Here is a 23,344-nt window from a genome sequence, read left to right as displayed (position 1 = left end):
AGTATAGGTGGGGAGGTAGGGAGGGGATAGGTCAGTCCAGGGAAGACGGACAGGCCAAGGAGGTGGGATGAGGTTAGTAGGTAGCTGGGGGTGCGGCTTGGGGTGGGAGGAAGGGATGGGTGAGAGGAAGAACCGGTTAGGGAGGCAGAGACAAGTTGGACTGGTTTTGGGATGCAGTGGGTGGGGGGGAAGAGCTGGGCTGGTTGTGTGGTGCAGTGGAGGGAGGGGACGAACTGGGCTGGTTTAGGGATGCAGTAGGGGAAGGGGAGATTTTGAAACTGGTGAAGTCCACATTGATACCATATGGCTGCAGGGTTCCCAGGCGGAATATGAGTTGCTGTTCCTGCAACCTTCGGGTGGCATCATTGTGGCACTGCAGGAGGCCCATGATGGACATGTCATCTAGAGAATGGGAGGGGGAGTGGAAATGGTTTGCGACTGGGAGGTGCAGTTGTTTATTGCGAACTGAGCGGAGGTGTTCTGCAAAGCGGTCCCCAAGCCTCCGCTTGGTTCCCCCAATGTAGAGGCAGCCGCACCGGGTACAGTGGATGCAGTATACCACATTGGCAGATGTGCAGGTGAGCCTCTGCTTAATGTGGAATGTCATCTTGGGGCCTGGGATGGGGGTGAGGGAGGAGGTGTGGGGACAAGTGTAGCATTTCCTGCGGTTGCAGGGGAAGGTGCCGGGTGTGGTGGGGGTCCAACCCCACCACACCCGGCACCGTCCCCTGCAACCGCAGGAAATGCTACACTTGTCCCCACACCTCCTCCCTCACCCCCATCCCAGGTCCCAAGATGACATTCCACATTAAGCAGAGGTTCACCTGCACATCTGCCAATGTGGTATACTGCATCCACTGTACCCGGTGCGGCTGCCTCTACATTGGGGAAACCAAGCGGAGGCTTGGGGACCGCTTTGCAGAACACCTCCGCTCAGTTCGCAACAAACAACTGCACCTCCCAGTCGCAAACCATTTCCACTCCCCCTCCCATTCTCTAGATGACATGTCCATCATGGGCCTCCTGCACTGCCACAATGATGCCACCTGAAGGTTGCAGGAACAGCAACTCATATTCCGCCTGGGAACCCTGCAGCCATATGGTATCAATGTGGACTTCACCAGTTTCAAAATCTCCCCTTCCCCTACTGCATCCCTAAACCAGCCCAGTTCGTCCCCTCCCCCCACTGCACCACACAACCAGCCCAGCTCTTCCGCCCCACCCACTGCATCCCAAAACCAGTCCAACTTGTCTCTGCCTCCCTAACCGGTTCTTCCTCTCACCCATCCCTTCCTCCCACCCCAAGCCGCACCCCCAGCTACCTACTAACCTCATCCCACCTCCTTGGCCTGTCAGTCTTCCCTGGACTGACCTATCCCCTCCCTACCTCCCCACCTATACTCTCTCCACCTATCTTCTTTACTCTCCATCTTCGGTCCGCCTCCCCCTCTCTCCCTATTTATTCCAGATCCCTCTCCCCATCCCCCTCTCTGATGAAGGGTCTAGGCCCGAAACGTCAGCTTTTGTGCTCCTGAGATGCTGCTTTGCCTGCTGTGTTCATCCAGCCTCACATTTTATTATCTTGGAATTCTCCAGCATCTGCAGTTCCCATTATCTCTGAAGCTATTGGACACAGTTTGTTCAGATCATCAGTTGCATCTGAGAAACTTTCTAGCATGCAACACTTAACTGAGTTTTGATAATCACATCCAAAATACCACTGAAATTTAGAAATGTAGTAACTTAGATTGTACGCAAGAATTCTTCCTAATGAGAAATTAAGGCCGTGAGCAATAATGACAGGCAGCAACCCTGTAAGTTTTAAGCAGCAATAAACAGGTTAGAATTAAGCAATGCAATAGGTTCAGGTCAATTGCAGATTGTGTTTTATGATGTTTTTTTATGCATTAATGGGATATGGACAATGCTGGGTAAGCCAGAACTTACAGCTCACTGCAAATTGTCAGAGGGCAAATAAGATTCAACCACATTACAGTAGGTCTGGAATTACTTGTAGGCCAATCCCAGATAGGGATGACTGATTTCCTCCTCTAAGGGGCATCATTAAACCAGAAATGTTACAACAAATAATATTGATTACAAGGTCACCCTTCTAGATTGTACTGAATTTCAAATGAACCATCTGTCAGGGTGAAATTTGAAGCTACGTCCCTGGAACATTACTGAGAAGTTCTGTGTGACTAATCCAGTGATAGTACCACCATATCACTGCCTCTTCACAGCCCAAGTAATCTTTCCACACCATGTGCTCTGTTGCAGCCTCTATTTCTGTACTTGCCCTTCCAGTCTGTTCATGAACCACTCCAAGTCCCTGAGGAGTACGTGAAGCCATACGGTTTTATCCATGATGAGGCTCGACGCCAGTATGCAGGAATGGTGTCCATAATGGATGAAGCTGTGGGGAACATCACTCAGGCTCTGCACAAGTATGGATTCTGGAATAATACCATCTTAATCTTTTCCACAGGTAAGACCTTTCCTGCCAGGTTTCTACTCCATGTAGGGTTTGTGACCCAAGCAGCCTCCTTTGTGCAGCACATGAGTTGGGCTCCAGTGTAAAGCTTTGCAAATGTAGTGTGAATGGACAAACATGTAAGTCTAAAGTAACTAGTTATGTGAGTTGAAAGTGAAAATATTGGAATGGGAAGTTTTCACACCCTGATATCTACATTTCTATAATTGAATTGATTCTCCAATGGAGAAAGGCAGTTGTATCTCCCATGGTGCAGATTGTCTATTGTGCTAGTTTCCGTGGGATGGAGGTGTTGCTGGCAACAGCACTTGTTACCCATCCCTATTTGCCTCAGAATTGAATGGCTTGGTAGGGCCGTTAAAAATCACCACATTACAATAGTTCGAGAGTCGAATGGAGGCCGAGCCAACCCAGCCAAGGACAGCACAGTTCTTTCCCTGAAGGGCATTACTTGAAAACTATGAATTCAGAAAGCACAAAGATGTAAAATGTCATGGGAGTCCAGGTATTCATCCACACAATGGGTTGGACTGCCAGCTTCAACTCTATCAAGAATTCTCCTCTTTTTGTTAGACTGCATTTGCTAGTAACAATGTATATGTGCTATGCACCTCAATAAATATGCACACGCACATCCAGAACCAGGGGACGCTGCGTAAAATTAGGTATCACCCTTTTAGCTAGAGATGGAGATCATTTTTTTCTCTGAGGCGTGTGCAACATTAGGACCCTGTGTTGAAGACTGCGGGGCTGGGATCATTGAATATTTTTAAGGTGGTGGTGGACAGATTCTTGTTAGGCAGAGGAGTGAGGGTTAACAAGGTAAAATCTAGAACACAAAATGGTCAACTATGATTTTATTGAATGGTGGAAGAGCCTTGAGAGACCAAAAGTCCCACCTTTGCTCTTATTTCACAAGTTTGTATGTGTTACAAGTGCTTTAGAAATGCAAGTTATTCTTTAATTCTTTGTTATTTTGTCATGGTTTTGCTGACATTGTTGTGGAAACATTTTTGTAATTTTAAACCAATTTGATCTTCAGAGTTGCTCTCTTGACTGCATTCCCATTCTATACTTTTATTCTTGATGATAGTGAGTCGTTATTCCTTATACTAGAGCGTGTTGACCCTGGTTCAATTGTTTTATTACTTTCTTGAGATTATGTGGAGGGCAGAAAAACAGCAACTATTGTGGTTCTCGTGGTGGCTAAATACACAAAACGATTTACAATGGACTCCCAAAATACACCCGGGGGATTATTTTACCAGGACGTTTTTTCAATCTTCCTGCTTTAGGAATTTTGAACCTTTTAATCTTGTGTTTATATAGTCTGTGTTCCCATGTTGGCAGACATCCTAGAGAGAGCAGGGTTTTCATTGGATGAATGTATTGTTATTTTAGAGACCAGGAGCTTTCTGCCATTCCGTCTGTGCATTCTTCCTGTAGTCTTGGCTGTTATGCTGCAGAAGCTATTGTTCACATGTCCTTTCTTAGACCCTTTCCCATCTGCATCCTGATATGATTGTTGTGTTGCTTAATTTCTGTTTGTATTTTTTCACTAGACAGCTCAGATGTATGGCATTTAAGTGCCCCACTCTTCATTACTGTTCCCCCCCCCCCCACCCCACCCTCTGTTTCTGAGTTCAAGCTAAACAACCTGCAAACGTTTCACAGGAATCTCCCCAGCACCAAGGCTCAAAAAGCTTACTGCATTATGTAACATAACAAACGGGAGCAGGCATAAACCGTATGGCCCACCAAGCCTGTACTGCCTTTCAATACGATTATCACTGGTACTTGACTGCAACTGTCTCTTCCTACTCACTCCCACGTCTCTTGTTATTCTTGGAGACCAAATTTGACCTAACACAGATTTAAATGTTTTCAATGATCGGTCATTTGCATTGATGGGGAATTCCAAATCTTTATAACCTTTTGAAGAAATGTCTTTCCATCTCTGTGCTGAATGTCCTTGTCCTGAAACTGAGTCCCCTTGTTCTAGATTCTCAGTTTTTAGAGTCATAGATTCATAGAGATGTACAGCACAGAAACAGACCCTTCGCTCCAACTTGCCCATACAGACCACATACCCTAAATGAATCTAGTCCCACTTGCCAGCATTTGGCTCACATTCCTCTGAACCCTTCCTGTTCATATACCCATCCAGATGCCTTTTAAATGTTATAATTGTACCAGGCTCCACCACTTCCTCTGGCAGCTCATTCCAAACACACACCACCCTCTGTACAGAAAAGTTGCCCCTCAGGTCCCTTTTTAAATCTTACTCCTCTCACCTTAAACCAGTGTTATTTAGTTTTTGATTCCCTCACTCTGGGGCAATGACTTTATTGATTCATCCTATCCTTCCTCCTCATGATTTTGTAAGCCTCTGTAAGGTCACCTCTCGGCCTCTGGCACTCCAGGGAAAATAGCCCCAGTCTATTCAGCATCTCCCTATAGCTCCAGCCCTTCAATACCGGCAACATCCATGCAAATCTTTTCTGCACCCTTCCAAGTTGAACAACATCTTTCCTGTAGCAGGGAGACCAGAATTGAATGCAGTATTCGAATAGAGGCCTAACCAATGCCCTGTACAGCCATATCAGTCCTGTGAGTCACAATTTTCTATTGTGTTCTGTCTCTAAAGCAGGTCCTTCAATATGAAAACCAGAATTCTATGTTGTACTCCAGGCTTCATCTCACTAGAGCCCCATAAATTGCTGCGACTGTCTGCATGCTTCGCACAACTAGAGTGATTAATGAGTGACCATGACCCAAGGATCCATTAGATCATGAGTTGTGCTATAGTGTGACAATGGTGGGAATTGCTAAGTGGCTTGCTGTACCAGGACTTCACCTTCAGCAGCCTGCTAGGATACAAGATCTCAGAACTGAAGGCTGTGTGAAGGAAGGCAATGCCAGCGGTGTTGAACAGCTGCTGAACCAAGGATTGACACCAACTGGTACAAATGTGACAAGAGCCTAAGGGATGTGATAAATAGCCATGCGAATGCATTAATCAAGTGTATGAATTCTCCCTCTTTGCGTCTAACCATATTTCAATTTTTTTTTCTCTTCTTGCCAAAGATATTGCCCAACCTGCTGAATATTTCCAGCATTTTCTGTTTTAAATTTCTGACCCCTTGCATTGATAACATTTTTGTAGAATCCCTACAGTGTGGAAAGCAGGCCATTCAGTCCATTGAGTGCCTCCAAACAGCATCCCAGCCAGACCCACACCCTTATCCTATCCCTGTGACCCTACATTTCCCATGTCTTATTCACCCAAACTGCACATCCCTGGACACCGCAAACAATTTAGCTTGGCCAATCCACCCAACCTGCACACCTTTGGCCTGAGAGAAAATCAGAGCACGTGGCAGAAACCCATGCAGACACAGGGAGAATGTGCAGGCTCCACACAGACAGTCACCTGAGGCTGGAATTGAGCCCAGGTCCGGGTGCTGAGAGGCTGCAGTGCTAACCACAGAGACATATTCTATTGGAGACAGTCATTAGTCAACCCACTCACTTTACCTTTTCTGCGTTTTGTTTCATATTACTCTGAAGTAAAATACCTTACGCCATAATTTTTACATAGTTCTGCATAATATGTTTTGCACAGAAACAGGCCATTTGGCTGAGCAGGTCCCTGCCAATGTCTGTCCTTCACATCTTATAGATATGAGCCTTTCCCCCATTATTCTTAATATAAACTAGTCAAAGTACTCCACTATCCTCCAACATGCATTTATCTTGGTTTCTCTAACTTGATGCTATTTGCCTCATTGCATTGTTGTAAAGAGTTGCATAATCTAACCATCCCAATCCATGTCCACAATAAATAAGACCTGGACACCACTCGGGCTTGGGCTGATATATACCACGTAGTATTTGTGCCACAGAAGTGACAGGTAATAACCCATCTCCAACATTTGAGAAGGTCATCATCACCCCTGACACTACCATTACCAAATCTCCCACTATCAACATCCTGGGGGTTATCATTGACCAGAAACTGAACTGTACAAATACTGTGGCTATAAACACAACTCAGAGGCTGAGAATTAGGAACATCGGGTCAGAAGCAGGCCATTTGACAAGACCATAGCTGATGAAAATCTGTTCTTTACTCCACTATCCTGTCTATACCCCAGAACCCTCAATTCCTGTATCCATCAAAAATCTCACTCAGTTTTGAATAAGGTTTATAAGTTATAAGGTTTGAATAAGTTATAAGAATACCCAGCCTCTACTCAAGTAACTTTCCTCCTAATTCCCCAAAATTCTACAAGGCATACGTCAGGAGTGTGATGAAAAAACTCCTGAATGAGTTCAGCTCCCACAACCCTCAAGAAGCTCAACATTATCCTGGACAAAACAGCCCCTTTGTTTGGCATTCACCATTCACCACCTTCAGCATTCAGTCCCTTAACCATTGCTGCACTACATATGTACCATCTGTAAGTTGTAGTGCAACAACTCACTCATGGCTCTTTTCCATCCAAACCCATGACTACTGCCAACTCAAAGGTCAAAAGTATCAAAGGTATTGGAACAGCACCAAATGCAAGATCCTCCCTCCAACCCACTCACTATTCAGACTTGACAATATAACACCATTCCTTCACTGTCTCAAAATCCCATAATTCTATTCCTAACAGCACTGTAGGCGCTCCTGTAGAGTTCAGTGGTTAAAGATAGTGGCTCACCACCATCTCCTTGAGGGCATTTGGGATGGTCAATAAGTGTTGGCCTACTCGTGATACCTACATCATGAAAGAATGAAATTTTAAAAAGGCAGGTGATAATTCAGCCTGTCTGTCTACGTATGCCTGCGAATGAAGAATGGATAAACTTTTCAATGAAAATGGTTTTGGTTTCATTTATAAAACTTGGAAGTAGTGTGAGTTGTGGAGAGTATGGATGAAGACTCAAACGGCATGACTTTGGTAGAATTGATGGACAAGTGGTAGATGAAATTTGATACAGAGAATTGTGATCTGATTTGGCAGGAAGAACTGAGAAAGACAACCATAAAATAAATGATGCAATTCCAAGGGTGTGCAGGAGCAGGGACACATGTGGGTCTATGGCCATTTGTCATTGAAGGTGATACAGTAATTGAGAGAGCAGATAAAGAGACATGCAGTTGCTCTGCCCCGGGGCAGTATACATTTTAGTAAGGATGTGAATGCATTAGAGAGTGTGCAAAAGAGATTGGTTCCAGGGATGAGGAGCTTAAATTTCATTGTTAGATCAATGATATTGGGACTCTGTCTTCCTTCTCAGAAGATTAAGGGGAGATTTAATAAAGATGTTATAAGTGATGAGGGATCTGAATGGGGAGAAACTGTTTTTCATTAGGAGAAGGATGAAGTACAAATGGGTACCAATGAAGGTGATTAATAAAGGAGACAACAGTGATATCAATATTTTTAGGCAGTGAGTGATTAGATTCTGGAAGGCACAGTCTGAGTATGTGGTGGAGGTGGTTCAGCCATGGCTTTCAGACAGATAATCTGTAGGGAAGAAAATTTCCAGTGTTGCTCAGGGAAGATCTAGGCAATGGCTAAGTGGATTTTCTTGCAGGCAGATGGTACAGACACAATGGACCAAATGTCCACCTTCTGTGCTGAAATCATGCCACGATTATATATACATTAAGTGGCGTATCCTGTATCATTACTTCATTAGAAAGTTCATCAATTTGTCTTCTGTAAGGTTGGATAATGTACATGGGGAAATGTGTGAAGAATCCAGAACATAAAAGTGGTGGAGGATCGGAAAACTGCCAAGTTAGCATCTTTATTGAAAAAAAGGGAGGGATACAAAAATACAGATAAGTATAGGCCAGTTAGCTTGACATCTGTTATTAGGAAAGCGTTAGTCTATTATAGGGGATGTAATAGCAAAGTTTTGTGAATACTAAAATATGATCAAGTAGAGTCAGTATGACTTCATGAAGGGGAAATCACACCTGACAAATTTATTAGTGTTCTTTGAGGAGTTAACAAGCAGTGTAGATAAAAGGGAATCAGTGCATGTAATGTATTACCCTCTCTCTCCACCACCGATGCTCAGTAGCAGCAGTGTATACTACCTACAAGGTACATTGCAGAAATTTGCAGATTCTCGGACAGTACCTTCCAAACCCATGACCACTTCTATCCAGGAGGTCAAGGGCAGCAGATACATGGGAACACCATCACCTGCATGATCCTCTCCAAACCACTCACCTCTTGACTTGGAAATATATTGACATTCTTTTGGTGTCATTGGGGAAAAAATCCTGGCGCTTCCTTCCTAACAGCATTCTGGGACTACCTACAGCATATGGACTGCAAAGGTTCAAGGAGGTAGCTCACCACTACGTTCTTAAGGGCAACTAGGGACAGGCAATGAATGCTGGCCCAGCCAGTTAGCCCAATGTCCCACAAGTGAATAAAACAAAATGTGGATTTCCAGAAGGTGCTTGATAAAATACAGATTAGGCTCCTCTAATAATATAAGAGCCTATTGGGTTGCTGGTAGTACATCAGCATTGGATGGAGGATTAGCTATCTAATAGAAGACAGAGTTGCTACTAACCTGGTAGCCACTGAGAGGTTGTGCACAGAGTGCCAGTACATCGAATTCTGCATGCTGAAGTTGCCGCTGCACAAAGACTTGGGAGATAGGCACAGTGCGAAAAGAAGTGAAGGAGAATGTTGGCCTCTAATGGAGTGGCACAGGAATCGGTGCTAGAGGCACAAGCATTTACAACATATATAAATGACTTGGATGAGGAAAGTCAGTATACCATAGCCAAATATGCAGATGACACAAAAATAGATGGGAATTCAGGTGATGAGGATTACAGACTCTGCAGAGGGATATAGGGAGGTGAGTGGACAGAATCTTTGCAGCAGGAAAAATGTGAGATTATCCACTTTGTCAGGAAGATTAGAGGTGCTAAATATTATTTAAATGTAGAAAGACTGCAGAAAGCTAAAGAACAGAGGGATTTGGGAGTCCCTGCTCTTGAGCCACAGAAAGCTAGCATCCAAGTTCAATGCATAATAGGGACAGCAAATGGAATGTTGGCCTTTGTTTCAAGCGAAGTGCAGTATAAAATAGGGAGGTGTTGCAAAAATGATACAGAGCAGTAGTTAGACCACATCTAGAATTTTGCATGCATTTTTGGTTCCCATAGCTAAGGAATGATATGTCCCATTGGGTGCAGTGCAAAGAAAGATCACCAGCTTGATCTGGGCATGGAGAGATACTTTTTATGAGGAGAAGTTGAGTAGGTTGGACCTGTTCTCATTTGAGTTTAGAGCAATCAGAAGCTTCCAATGGTCAGTGCAGAAAAATCCCAATGGTCATTTTAACAGACCTGATCAAACTACCTTGCAGGGTAATCATACATCATGACACTCCTGTCTGGAACACACTTTCTGTTCAATAATTTTAGTGTAAAAATTAATCGTTCACTTGTGTTAATCATTACTGAGGAATTCGTTGATGATTATGCAGTCTTCAAGACTGCTATTAATGATGATATTGTCATTCTAGATAGCAGTAAAAAAAATTTTATAATGATTAGTATCCCTGAATTATGAAGAACTGTCTAGATGTGTAGCTGTTGACCCAATAAAGTGCTTCAAACCTGCACAAGTGAATCAAAATCACTTTTCCTCATGTCATTCATATATTTGTTTTGAAATTTTGCTACTTCAAACAATGTATCTAAAATGCTTAATCTAGTGATCCATCCCTTTTTGTAGATAACTAGGGAGTTTAAGTGTTAGGCTTAAAGTATTTGTAGATTTAACTAAGCTGAAGATGGGCATATTGTGTTGCTCAATTGATCACAAAATTATCCATTATAATGTTCAGCTACCAGCACCTTGGAAATGGAGGAAAGTGCTCTCCTACCTTTTGGAAATGAACATTTAGGTATGAGGATAAAACAATCAGCACCATTATCATGTACATTTGTCACTAACATCCATTAACAAACTTGACATCACTCAGTTCAGTTGTCCATTTCTTCACTCTCACTTAAGCAACATCTTGATTCCTGTGATAACAAGGTGTAGAGCTGGATGGCCGAGGCCCAAAACGTTAGCTTTCCTGCTCCTGTGATGCTGCTTGGCCTTTTGTGTTCATCCAGCTCCACACCTTGTTATCTCAGATTCTCCTGTATCTGCAGTTCCTACTGTCTTGATTCCCGTTCTTGTTTTCAATTCCCTTCATAATCTCAACCCTTTCCTTTCAACTAATTACCTTCATCTCTTCCAACCCCCCCAATACTCTGACGTAACTGTGCTCTTCTAATTCTTGAGCATTCCCAATTTTAAGCATTCTGCTATTACTTGATAGACCTTCAGTTGCCTAGGTCCTAAGCTCAGGAATTCCCTCCGTAACCATCTGTCCCTCCCCTTTCTCCTTTTAAAGATATTCCTTTTAAGATCTTTTCAACAGCTTTCAAAAGAATTTCCGTGTGTGATTCAGTGAGTTATTTTGTTTTGCAATGCACTCATGAGGAGCGTTCGGAAGTTTGATTCTTCACAGTGCTATATGAGAAGAAAGTGGTGTTGAAATTTTAGAAGACATATTGACCACCTGCGATTTTGATGAAACACTTTTTGTGTAATAAGCATTTCTTGGCACTAGATGTCCTGAGCATACTGTGCCAATGTTCTAAGAGACATACTGAAAGAATTTGTGACCTCTCGTGGCTTACAGTGGTGCTCCACTGTGTTCCACATAACTAAACTCTGTGGGTGTATGTTCAGATCGCAGTTCCCACTTTTACTCAAAAAAAACTTTATACATTGGCTTGTGTAGTCCATACAAGATTTGTCTTTGGCCAGTACTTTAATAATTCAAGTTTACTCGCCCATCGCTATGCTCCTTGACACAAAGAATGTAGTTCCTTTCTTACACATTCTGCTAACTGGCAAGCCATAATAAACCAAAGGCCTGAGGGGATTCTCCATGGCTTTTCATATAATTGTGGATTGTAATTTTGCTTCCACAAAAGCTCCACTGTTCTCAATCAAGCTCTTTGCACAACACTGTCTCTGACTGGTGCCAGCAGAGAGACGGTGGCCATGTACAAATAAATTGCATGCTGAAATGATGGCAATATCTTTACTCTTTCTTCAACAAAAATCCAGTGTCACGAGGCAGCCAGCCAGTGAGCTGTACTCACTCACTTTGCTTCAACTGTAACATTTTCCCAAAGCTGTGAATCCATTGTATGAGGCATTTTCTTGTTTTTGAAAAACAAAATATTTCAGCAGGCCCTTGTTATTCTCCAGGCTTCATTGGGGTGACACAGTGGCTCTGTGGTGAGCACTGCTGCCTTACAGCTCCAGGGACCTGGGTTCGATTTCACCCATAGGTGACTGTGCAAACTCCACACAGACATTCTCCCCCAGTCTGAGTGGGTTTTCTCCGGATGCTGTAGTTTGCAGTCCAAAGATGTGCAGGTTACCGTGGTAAATGAAAGGTTACAGAATAGTGTAGGTCTGGGTGGGATGCTCTTTGGAGGGTCAGTGTGGACTCAATGGGCTGAATGGGGATTTTCTGATAATTGTTCCCATGTCATTTAGTGACTATACCTTCAGATGCAGTGGCCCTAAGCTCTAGAATTACTTTCCTACATCTCTCTTTCTTCTCCATGTACTAAGATGCTGCTTAAAATCTCTCTGTTTGACAAGGTTTCTGGTCACCGCCTTTAATATTCTCTCATGTCATTTGGTATAAGTACCTGGGACCACTTTATTGTGTCATAGGTTTCATATCTATAGAAGTTGTTCTAATTATCATGCATTTAGAGGTTAATTTGTTTTTTATTACAATCTGTGAATGTACTCACATCACTAATGTAATTACGATCTTTCCCTTTATCAGACTGTATGTTGGTAGCATTGTCGTTCCAATGTAGAGTGCTTTGTCTGTGTAATTTTCACATACATTGAAATTGCTTTGTACATAACGATGATAAATACAAGAATCTAGGAGTACTTCTAATTGGATTCTCATCACAAATCAGACAGTGAATAACTCAATTTGTACTGAGTTCAAAAGACTGTAAGAGAACAGAATCTCCTGACACTTATGTTAATGGAGAGGTAGGAATGGAGGAACTGCACTTTTTTTTGATTTTCATGCTAGATATTCTCCTTGTGTTGAGCATCAATGCACCTCTTGTCATCACTAAACCTTTATCTGCCCAATATCCAGGGGCATCGAAGAGTCTTTATGACAAATGGAATGTTATTTGACACCTCAAGATCTTTTCATCTTTGCTCAGAACTAGAAGGCATTTTATCAATAAAGGGTTTCGAATGGACACGTGAACAGTGTTTAACACAAAGACTTGTAGTATATTACAAAATTTGTACTTCTCTCTGTCAAAAGATACACCTTGAAACAAAATGACCTTTGTATCTTAAACTAATACAGCAAAATGTTATGTTGAGTGCCTAAATAGTTAATCTCATGTTTCCACTGGCTGCAGACGCTGCCTGAAATTGAGCAAAAGATTTACAAGAAATTCTTAGGAAGAAATGCTTGAATAAGGAACATTAAAGCCATATAAAAGTCTGGCTCTGCTGCCTAGAAAAGAAATCTTTTAAAAAGATCCCCCTGGGATTTCAGTCATGGAAGATATTTGAATTGAGTGGAATGACTAGTCCCATTAATCCTTTTCCAATACTTGAATCAAGTTGCAGCTACAGAAAATTCACTTTTTCGGTCTGGTACATGAAGCTGTGACTCTGGTAAAATAAAGTCCTGCCCTAAATAAATGTTAACGTGTTAAAATCCCTGTAGTGAGACAGAAATGAACTCTAGTCACACATTAATGTATGTGGCATACCAGAACGTAATTATCCTCCCTGCAGGTTGATAAATCAGCAAAATATGTTAAAATACAATTTCGCTTTCACCATGTGCATTGTGACCAGCAAGTGAGAAACCAACAGTAATCTGTTATGGACAAAAATGTTTCATTTGTGAGAAACAGAGCAAATGTATTTCTTCGACACTAATCATGTTAATATACTTGCTCACACCTGCTATTGTTGTTATGTGGTGAACCCCACAATGGTGATTAATCTGTAACAGGAGGGTCGAAGCCTGGAGAAAGGATATAGCAGAAGAAAGCTGTAGATCCAGTTTTTTTTAAGGTAGGCAGTTAAAACACAAGGCTCTACTGCTGAATGGTAAATGCAGTTTGGTGTTTGCCAATGGAGGCAGAGGACTGCAAGTTTGCTTGCTTGTTAGTTCTAAGTTACCATGACAGTAGTAGAGATGTATCACAGTTAGGTTCTATATCAGGAGGGCAAAAGTAACTGAGAGTATGTTCCTGAGATAGCAAGGTGTAGAGCTGGATGAACACAGCAGGCGAAGCAGCATCAGAGGAGCAGAAAAGCTGACGTTTCGGGCCTAGACCCTTCTTCAGAAGGTCCATTCAGAAGAGTATTCCATTTCTGAAGAAGGGTCTAGGCCTGAAACATCAGCCTTCCTGCTCCTCTAATGCTGCTTGGCCTGCTGTGTTCATCCAGCTCTACACCTTGTTATCTCAGATTCTCCAGCATCTGCAGTTCCCATTATCTCTGAGAGTATGTTTGCGATCACTGCCCCATGGGGGTGGTGTTTGAAGTTCTGTCTATGTGCTGAGTTTTTCCAGCCCCTGAATGGCTTGGATAATGGTGAGGCAGTTGGGGAAAATGTGGAAAGATCCAAAAAATGAGATTCATGATGTGGATAGAAAAGGTGCGGGTTTTGCATCCCCAGTTTGATGACAATATGGGAATATCACTAGTGAGCAGTGAGGGTCCTATTCATATGCATTAACAGTTCATTGTCACCTCGTCTCATCTTGTTTACTATTTTTCAATGCAGTGGAAAGTAAATAGACAGCAATAGTTTCTGACCAGAAGCTGAGTGTGCACCTTTCAAACTTCTGGGTCTCCCCAGTGCCCAATACCTATGGGCAGTGATTGCCTGCACTGCCACCACCCTCGCCATCCACAGAGGTTGGTATGGACTCTCACCATCCCCAATATATCATCACATCACACCTCCAACTCATTTAGACTGTAATTACCCACTTCAGTGCTATACATTAAGAGCGCACTAACATTTCGCATGTTATTATTCCTGCCAAGCCGATTTGCATGCATGGACGTGCACCCATCTCACAGTTTGAACCAGATTCATCTCCGAGCCGTTTGAATGATCACTAGAGTGCAAGCAGATGGCACACACCTGGATGCTTATAAAATCTCTACCGTGCCCTGTCTTTTGCCGCACCATTCACAACTTACTAGCTCACTATACTTCAGCCTTGTCTCTCAGCCAGGCAGCTTGTCAAGTTTGGCAGGAGTGATGAGTCCAGGGGATGGATATGTTGGAAGGGTGACTAGACCCAAAACGTTAACTCCGATTTCTCTCCACAGATACTGCTAGACCTGCTGAGCTTTTCCAGAAATTTCCATTTTTTTTCTGTACAGCATGTTGCTACATCACTGTCACACCCATACCATGTGCCCGCAGATTGAGTGGGGCAAACACAATGTGCTTCAATCAGGCTGAGATTGATGATGTCTTGATCTCGCAAGGAATTAAGGGCTACGGGCAGAGTGCGGGTAAGTGGAGTTGAAATGCCCATCAGCCATGATTAAATGGCAGAGTGGACTTGAGGGGCCAAATGGCCTTACTTCCACTCCTATGTCTTATGGTCTTAAATGGCCCTGTCTTAAAAATCTAACAGGAGTAGCCCTTAATCAAGTCAAAGGGAACAAGATTTGCAGAGTTTTACAGCACATAAAGAGCCCCTTTGGCCCATTATGCCCACAGTAGTTGTTTAACATCCAAAAATTCTAATCCCATTTCCGAACACTTGGTGTTACCAATTTTTTTCCAAATGGTTCTCAAATATCTTGAGGGTTTTTGCCTCTACCATCCTTTCAGGCAATGTATTCCAGGCACCCCCAAGCCTCTAATTCCTGCTCCTTAAAAACTGTACCTGTTTCAGCCTCTTGAGTCTGCTTCATCGTTCCGTATGGTGGTGGCTGATCTGGTTTACACCACATTTCTACCTGCAACTAATATCCCTTCACCCTCTTGCTTATCACGAAATTATCTTTTACTTAATAATATTCAAGGAATCTGCTTCCACCACCTTTCAGGAAGAGAGTTCTAAAACCTCAAGATCTTCTGATGAAAACGGTACTCCCTGTCTCTGTCTTAAATGGGTGATCCCCTTTTAAACAGTGACCCTCCAGCAACAAAATTACAGATCCTCTATCAAGAGGAAACATCCTTTCCACACGATCCCTCAGGATCTTATGACCTGGAATTTCCAGTTGGCAGATAGATGGGAAATTAAAGAACATACTGAGCATTCAAGGAACCCTCCTAAAGATTCCGTTAAAATCAGATAATTTTGGTTGGTTCCAATGAAATTAAGTGAATAGTCACTTGGAAAAAATGAGACTATTAAATACATTGTCTAACTCCCAAGTATATATTCAACTGACCCCATACTTGTATCACAAGCCTCCCTTACTACAACTCCACCAGGCAATGCATGTTCTCAAGACCCTGACATGACAACACCCCATCCCCGGACCTGATTTCTCCCACCCATCCTGGCCAGCACAAAACATGTCATCACTTACCTGGTACCTGACCCATTTGGTACCCTACCTCCCAGCATCTTTACATCACACTTACATGACTTGCCATTTAACTGCAGCAATCAAAGTGGCTGACCTTTCAAAATACAGAATATAGCTGACTGCAGGTCTTTATAATGCAGAACAATCAGCCTGGAATCATGGCTCCATCTTTCTGAATGTGCTTTGATCTGAATCCCCTGTCAGAAATGTGGAGCTTCTTCCTTTCATAAAAAGGGACATAGTGGCAATCTGTGTGAGATCGCCACTGTGGAAAATCTGTTCCTGTATGTTTCAATAAAGCTGATGCTTACTCTTTGAGACTCTAATAGATACAAGCTTACTGTGTCCAATCTTTTGTCATTAGAGAACACACCCATTTCCAAGTATTAGTACAGGTAACTTCTAAACTGCTTTCCCTCCACATCACAGAGATCTGTAATGTCTCACCATTTAGATAAGACATTTCTTACTTCTTCCTGCCAAAGCCATGTTGCCTCTGTTTTATTAAAACTTTGTATGTGCCTGCCAATAACATCTTTGCTAATAGCTTCTGACTTCGTCCCTATGACAGATATCAGGTTAACTGACTTGTGGTTTCTTGCTTTCTATCGTCCTTCCCTTTTGAATAAAGGAGTTACTTCTGCTATTTTCCAATTTACTGGAACCTTTACTGAAGTAGGTGGCCTTTTTGTTGGAGAGGAGTTTGAGTCAGATCAGCGTCAAATCTTGGTTAAAGCCTGGTTTGGTCTGAGACAGCAGCCAGGGAAGGAAATGCAATCAGTGATGAGAGAACAGAGTTTTTAGCAGAGATAATGGCTTTGGAACCCAAAATTGAAACTGAGAGAATTATTCCCTATCCAGGACTGAGTACTCTTTAAGCAGTGTGACAGCACTGAAGCAATGGAAAGCTTTATGGAGGTAGTGATGAAGATTCAGCTGGCTGACTGCTTTAATTTTTCACAGCAAGATAGTGCTTAGGCAGAGCAAGGAGTTCTCCCATCATGGTGATCAAAACCAACTAACACAACCAAGACATGGATTAATTGCTCTTTCATTTTCCTTTCTGTGGGGCTATGCTGTGTGTAAATTTGATTTCATCCTTTCCCACATAACAATGACTCCAGTTAAAAAGCAATCTTTTTAAATTCGGTGTGTTTTGGAATGAGTCAAATATTAGAAGAGCATCAAAGACAGATTTTCAAAATCAATTCAAAGGCATTTACTGAAATATTTGAATTATCCAATAATTTTAGTTAGACAATGTCAGTAACAACAAAGTGGAGATTTAGTGCCTAAAAATGGTTAATGAACAACATTTAAATGAAATAACTATTTGAATTAAAAATAAACATTTAAACAAGTCCTTTACTTTGTTCTTTTGTAATGTTTCTTTCTTTAAATGTTGCGCTGTTATGATTTTGTAAAGTGGACGGTTTTAGCAAAGGAAGTGCCTTCATCTGTACCATAGACATCTCCAGAATATTACTTTTTTTTTGTTCCCTTTTCAGACAATGGAGGACAGACATTGGGAGGTGGAAATAACTGGCCTCTGCGAGGACGCAAGTGGACACTGTGGGAAGGAGGTGTCCGAGGCGTGGGTTTTGTCACTAGCCCCCTGCTAAAGTGGAAGGGCAGAGTAAGTCATGAACTCATTCACATCTCTGACTGGCTCCCTACGTTAGTGACTTTGGCCAAAGGAACCACTAAGGGCACCAAACCACTGGATGGCTTTGACGTGTGGAAAACCATCAGGTAATATGAATCTAGAATCGCAAGCTGAAAGTATTCAGTGCTGTTTTGAAAGATTTGTAGAAGAGTGCTCTGTCTCTATCATTCATGTTGAACTATCAACATTTCTATCTTTTTACAGCAACAGGCATCCTCACAGTCTGGGATGCTGTAGTAGCATTTTTGGTGTTGTGATCTGATCTTTTGAATTGAGAAATTATTGTGTTGATGTTAGGATTTCAATCTTTTCTGGCCTAGTTTGATTCAACCAGTTTAACTTAATCTTGACCTTGTCTCAGTTGTGCTCTTCGTTCTAAATCAGAAGATCATTGGTAACAGGTCCTAGTCCTGGTGCCTATGAGCACAGTCTTGAGTAAGGCTGCAGTACTGATGGTGTTACACCATGCCAGAGACTGTTTTTCCAAAGAGAGATTAACCCTAGCTACCCTCTCTACCCTCCCTAAAAAATCCCTGTGGTGTTATTTGAAGAAATCAGAAAGCTGGAATTCTGACTAACATTTATTCCTTGTCTAATAAGACTATGCAAAATATCTGGTCTTTGCTATTGGCGGAACTTTGCTGTTAGCTCTAGATTTTAGCCCTGTTGGTCTACACATGCATCTGCCCACACCTCTTTATTCAGCTTACCAGCATACCATTCTATTCTTTCAAGTTAATTTCTTTATTTTTCTTTCTCTGTGTGTGGAAAGTGGTAGTCAGATTTGTCTGGAGCCAATAGTGATAAATGGGCAATTCCAACAAGGACAATGGTATTGGCCCAGGTTAGAATGGTCTCTGACAATGGAGCTGTTCCCACGGCAGCACAATTCATAACCTGCGCGAGTGAAGTGGAAGTAAATGCCGTCTATCAGTGTGGCCTGCAAACTAAAAACAATTAAAAATACTGGGGTCAAAGTGGTATATGTTTCCATGTCAGTAGAGTTATCAGAAGAAAAACATTTTGATTTCAAAAGTTGAGCTTTTTGAATAGTAGTAGATCAGAGATTACTGAGTCCTTTGGGCTGTAGGCTCCCAAGGTGGAATATGAGGCGTTGCTCCTCCAGTTTGTGGGTGGCGTCATTGTGGCAGTAGAGGAGGCCCAGGATGGACATGTCATCAAAGGAGTGGGAGGGGGACGTTAAGATGTTTGGTGACTGGAAGGTGTTGTCGATTATCATGTACAGAGCGCAGGTGCTCTGCAAGTCGGTCACCAAGTCTGTGCTTGGTCTCACCGATGTAGATGAGGCCTCATTGGGAGCAATAGATACAGTAGACCAGGTTGGAGGATGTACAGGTGAACCCCTGTTGGATTTGGAAAGTTTGTCTCGGGCCTTAGATGGAAGTGAGGTGGGAGGTGTAGGGGCCAGTGTAGCACTTCTTGCGGTTGCAGGAAAAGATACCAGGTATGGTGGGGTTAGTGGGAAGTGTGGAGTGGACAAAGGAGCCGTGGAGTGAGTGGTCCCTACAAAAGGCAGATAGAGGTGGGGAGGGAAATATCTGTTTGGTGGTGGGGTCGGATTGTAGGTGGTGGCGGACTTTTAGGCGTGTACAGGGACTTGATATCCATGGTGAAGATGAGGTTTTGGGAGCCAGGGAATTGAAAGTCTTGGAGGAGATGGAGGGCATGGATAGAGTAACCTCTGCTTCTCACTCTCCTGCAGGCCAAAATAGTCCCCCTCCACTGACACCATTCTCCACCTAATGGAACTTGTCCTTACCCTTAGCAACTATTCCTTTAACTCCTCCCATTTCATTCAAGCTAAAAGGGTGGCTATGGGCACCCATATGGGCCCGAGCAGTGCCTGTCTATTCATAGGATAGATGGAACAGCCCCTCTTCAGCTGTTACTCTGGCACCATCCATCACCTCATCCTCCATTACATTGATGACTGTATTTGTGCTGCCTGGTGCTCCCGTGACGAGCTTGAACAGTTCATCAACTTTACCAACACTTTTCACCCAACCTCAAATTCACCTTGACCATCTCTAATATCTTCCTCCCCTTCCTGGATCTCTCGGTCCCCATCTCCAGTAACTGTCTCAGCACTGAAAACTATTTCAAGGCCACTGACTCCCACACCCACCTAGACTACACCTCTTCTCACCCACCCTCCTGCAAGAATGTGATCCCTTATTCCCAATTCCTCTGCCTCCACCACATCTGCTCCTAAGATGGAGAGTTCCTCCACTCCTGGATATCCCAGATGTCCTCCAATTTCAAGGACCGTAGCTTCCCCGCCTCTGGTGATCAACAGTGCCCTCAACTGCAACTGTTACATTTCCTGCACTTCTGTGCTCAAATCCCCTCCCCCCAACAAAAATAAGGACACAGTGCCCTGGTCCTCACATACCACCCCACCAACCTCCGCATCCAATGCATCATCCTCCGCCGCTTCCACCACCTGCAATCCAACCCCACCAGAGAAGAAATATTTCCTTCCCCAACCCCATCTGCCTTTCCTAGGGACCACTCACTCCGCAACTCCCACGTCCGCTCCACAGCCCCCACCAATCCCACCACACCCGGTACCTTTCTCTGCAACTGCAAGAGGTGCTACACATGCTCCTACGCCTCCCCTCTCACCTTCATCTCCAAGGCCCAAGACAAACTTTCCAAATTCCTCTAACCTGGTCTACTGTATCCGTTGGTCCTGATGTGGCTTCCTGTACATCGGTGAGACTACAGCCCGATAGCCTGAACATGGAATTCACCAGTTTCAAAATTTCCCACCCCTGGCCTCACCCCATGCTCGACTCTCCCTCTTATCACCACCTCCTTCACCTGACACAACCTGTCTATCTTCATCCCCACCTACCCGCCCCACCCTTCCCACTGACCAATCCACACTACCCTGACCTCCATCCACCTATTACCATCCCACCTACATTACCCCAACCCCACTCCTCCTCCCTCTACTTCTTTCCAAGCTCCCTTACCACGCCTAGTGAAGGGTCCTGTCAACTTTCCTGCTCCTCTGATGTTGCCTAACCTGCTGTGTTCCTCCAGCTCCACATTGTATTGACTTAATTAATAATCATGTAATCTCAGTGATATTGAGAGCAAGAGTAGTTATTATATGGCAGAATTTCTATTTTGTTTGAAATTGATAGATTAGATACAAAAATGTGTCTTTAAATTTAATCAAAGCCAGGTATGAGGGATCAGATAAACTGGCTGATGTCAATTGGGAGTTCAGATTAAATGGTGATGGGTAAGGATTTGAAGTAATTTATTATTCTCAATGCACATTCAATCACTGGAAAAGTGCTCAAACCCTGACTTGAGAAGTTAACGAAAGGTATTAGATTAAAAGATGAGGATTACAATTTTGCCAAAAGTGTGGAAAAACAGGCATCCTCTCCTGAGGATGAGGAACTCTTAAAATCAGCAAGACAATGATCAGTAAAGAACAAGGAGATAGAATTCTGAGTGTATTTTTGCAAATAATCAAAAATCTTTACAAGTGTAAACAAATGGAGATAACAAAGGTAAACATGGTTCCCCTGCAGACAGAGACAGGAGAAATTATTATCAGGGATAAGGAAATGCCATAGAGATTAAATAAATATTTTATGTCTGTCTTCACAACAGAAGAAATAAAGAACATGTGGAAATTGTGGGGATTCAATGAGCCTGAAGATATTAAGAAAGGAGACAAACATTGGAGAAATTAATGAGAATAAGATTCGACCCTGTGGCCGACATCCCTGGGTTTTCAAATAGCTGGCTATGAATGTGGTGGAAACATTGGCTTCAGCTTCTAGACTTCCTAAGATCCTAGAATGATCCAATGATTTGAGGGATAGCAAATGTAACCCACCTGCTCAAGAGAGAGGAAGCTAGAACTATAGATCACTTCATCAGATGATAATAGAATGGAAAATGTTGGAACCCTGTTATTAAGGATTTGTTAACAGGGTACTTGGAAAATCACAACAGGATGATGCAAATGCAGTGGGGCCTTATAAAAGGGAAATTGTAGAATCATCAATTCCCTGAAGTGCAGGTAGAAGCTCTTCAGCCAATTGAGTTTGCATCAACCTTCCAAAGAGTATCCCACCTAATCTCCACATTTACTGTGGCTAATCTACCTAACCTGCTCATGACATGACAATTTAGTCTTTGGACTGTGGGAAGAAACCCACACAGACACAGGGAGAACATGCAAGCTCCACATAGACAGTCAACCAAATCAAACCCAGGTCCATGGCGCTGTGAGGCAGCAGTGCCAACCACTGAGCCATCATGTGAATGACAAGAGTTTCTTGAGAATACAATTGATTGGGGAGGTAAGGGGGAGAATAAGTGAATGCAATATATGTGGATTTTCAGAAGACATTGGCTCAGGTGACACACAATGGGTTGTTGCCTGAGATGTGAGACAAGAGATTGTAGGAATGGAGTAATATATTAACATGGATTAACCCACTGTAAAACTGAGAGGAACAAGCCCAGTTTTGGGATAACAGGGTGTATCTCGTGACGTGTCACAACGATCAGTGTTTTGGTTTTCACTCATCATAACCAATAAAAATTAAATGAGGTGATTTGGAGTGATATGTCCAAGTTTGCTGAAGATTTAAATCTAGATAGGAAAGTAATCAGTGAGGAGACAGAAAGAAACTACAAAGAGAACTATACTTATTAAAATGTTAGACAAGAAGTCGGTATACAATGTGGGTAAATTTGTAATTGTCCTCATTGGAAGGAAGAATAGAAAATGACAATATTGTTTAAACGTAACAGTCTGGTAAAGATGAATGCACAGAGAAAGTTGAGTATGCATGAATCTCAAAAAGAAAATCTACTCAAACAGCAAGCAAATAAAAAATTATTTTTGTTCATTTATTATTGGCTAGGATTTATTGTCTATCCCTAATTACCCAAAGGGCAGTTAAGAGTCAACAACATTGTGGGTTTGGAGTTACATTTAAGCCAGACCAGGGAAAGATGGCAGATTTCTTTTCTTGGAGGAAATAAGCGAACCAGATTGTTTTTTAATATGATAATCAACCCTGGTTGCAGGGTTGCCATTAGGCTAGCTTTTTATCACAGGTTTTCATTTTATTTCAAGTTTCACCATCTGCCGTGGTGGGATTCAAACGAATATCTCCAGAGTATTAGCTTAGATTGTGAAATTACCAGTGACATTACTACTATGCCACTGCCTTTACTGTAAGGGATTGAAGTAGAGTAAGGATGTTTTTCTGCAGTTTTACAAAGCTTTAGTGAGAGCACACCTGGAGTACAGTATCTGGGATTATCCTGTTTACCCAAAAAATAACAGATATATTTTAACAAACTGCTGTGACATACTGCTGGTGCAGCTGGGACTTGAACCCAGGCCTTCTGGTCCACAGGTAGCTTCACTACCACACTATCACAAGAGTCCTGCCAAGAAGGAATGTAATTGCTCAAAAGCAAATGTAACACGGG

General features: G+C 42.7%; 1 protein-coding gene across 1 annotated transcript in view; it reads left to right on the top strand.

The window, feature by feature from the left end:
- arsb (arylsulfatase B) overlaps window positions 1-23,344 on the top strand; it is an 89,780-nt gene that overhangs the window by 29,389 nt on the left and 37,047 nt on the right. Inside the window, exons 4-5 of the mRNA XM_048525060.2 lie at window positions 2,281-2,488; window positions 17,688-17,931. Of these exons, the coding sequence (XP_048381017.1) occupies window positions 2,281-2,488; window positions 17,688-17,931 (452 nt within the window). The remainder of the gene's footprint in view (window positions 1-2,280; window positions 2,489-17,687; window positions 17,932-23,344) is intronic.

Source organism: Stegostoma tigrinum, chromosome 3 (assembly GCF_030684315.1).
Source record: "Stegostoma tigrinum isolate sSteTig4 chromosome 3, sSteTig4.hap1, whole genome shotgun sequence".
In the NCBI taxonomy this organism is placed as follows: Eukaryota; Metazoa; Chordata; class Chondrichthyes; order Orectolobiformes; family Stegostomatidae; genus Stegostoma; species Stegostoma tigrinum.
Note: the sequence above shows the minus strand (reverse complement) of the source record. Positions and strands in the feature narration are given on the sequence as shown.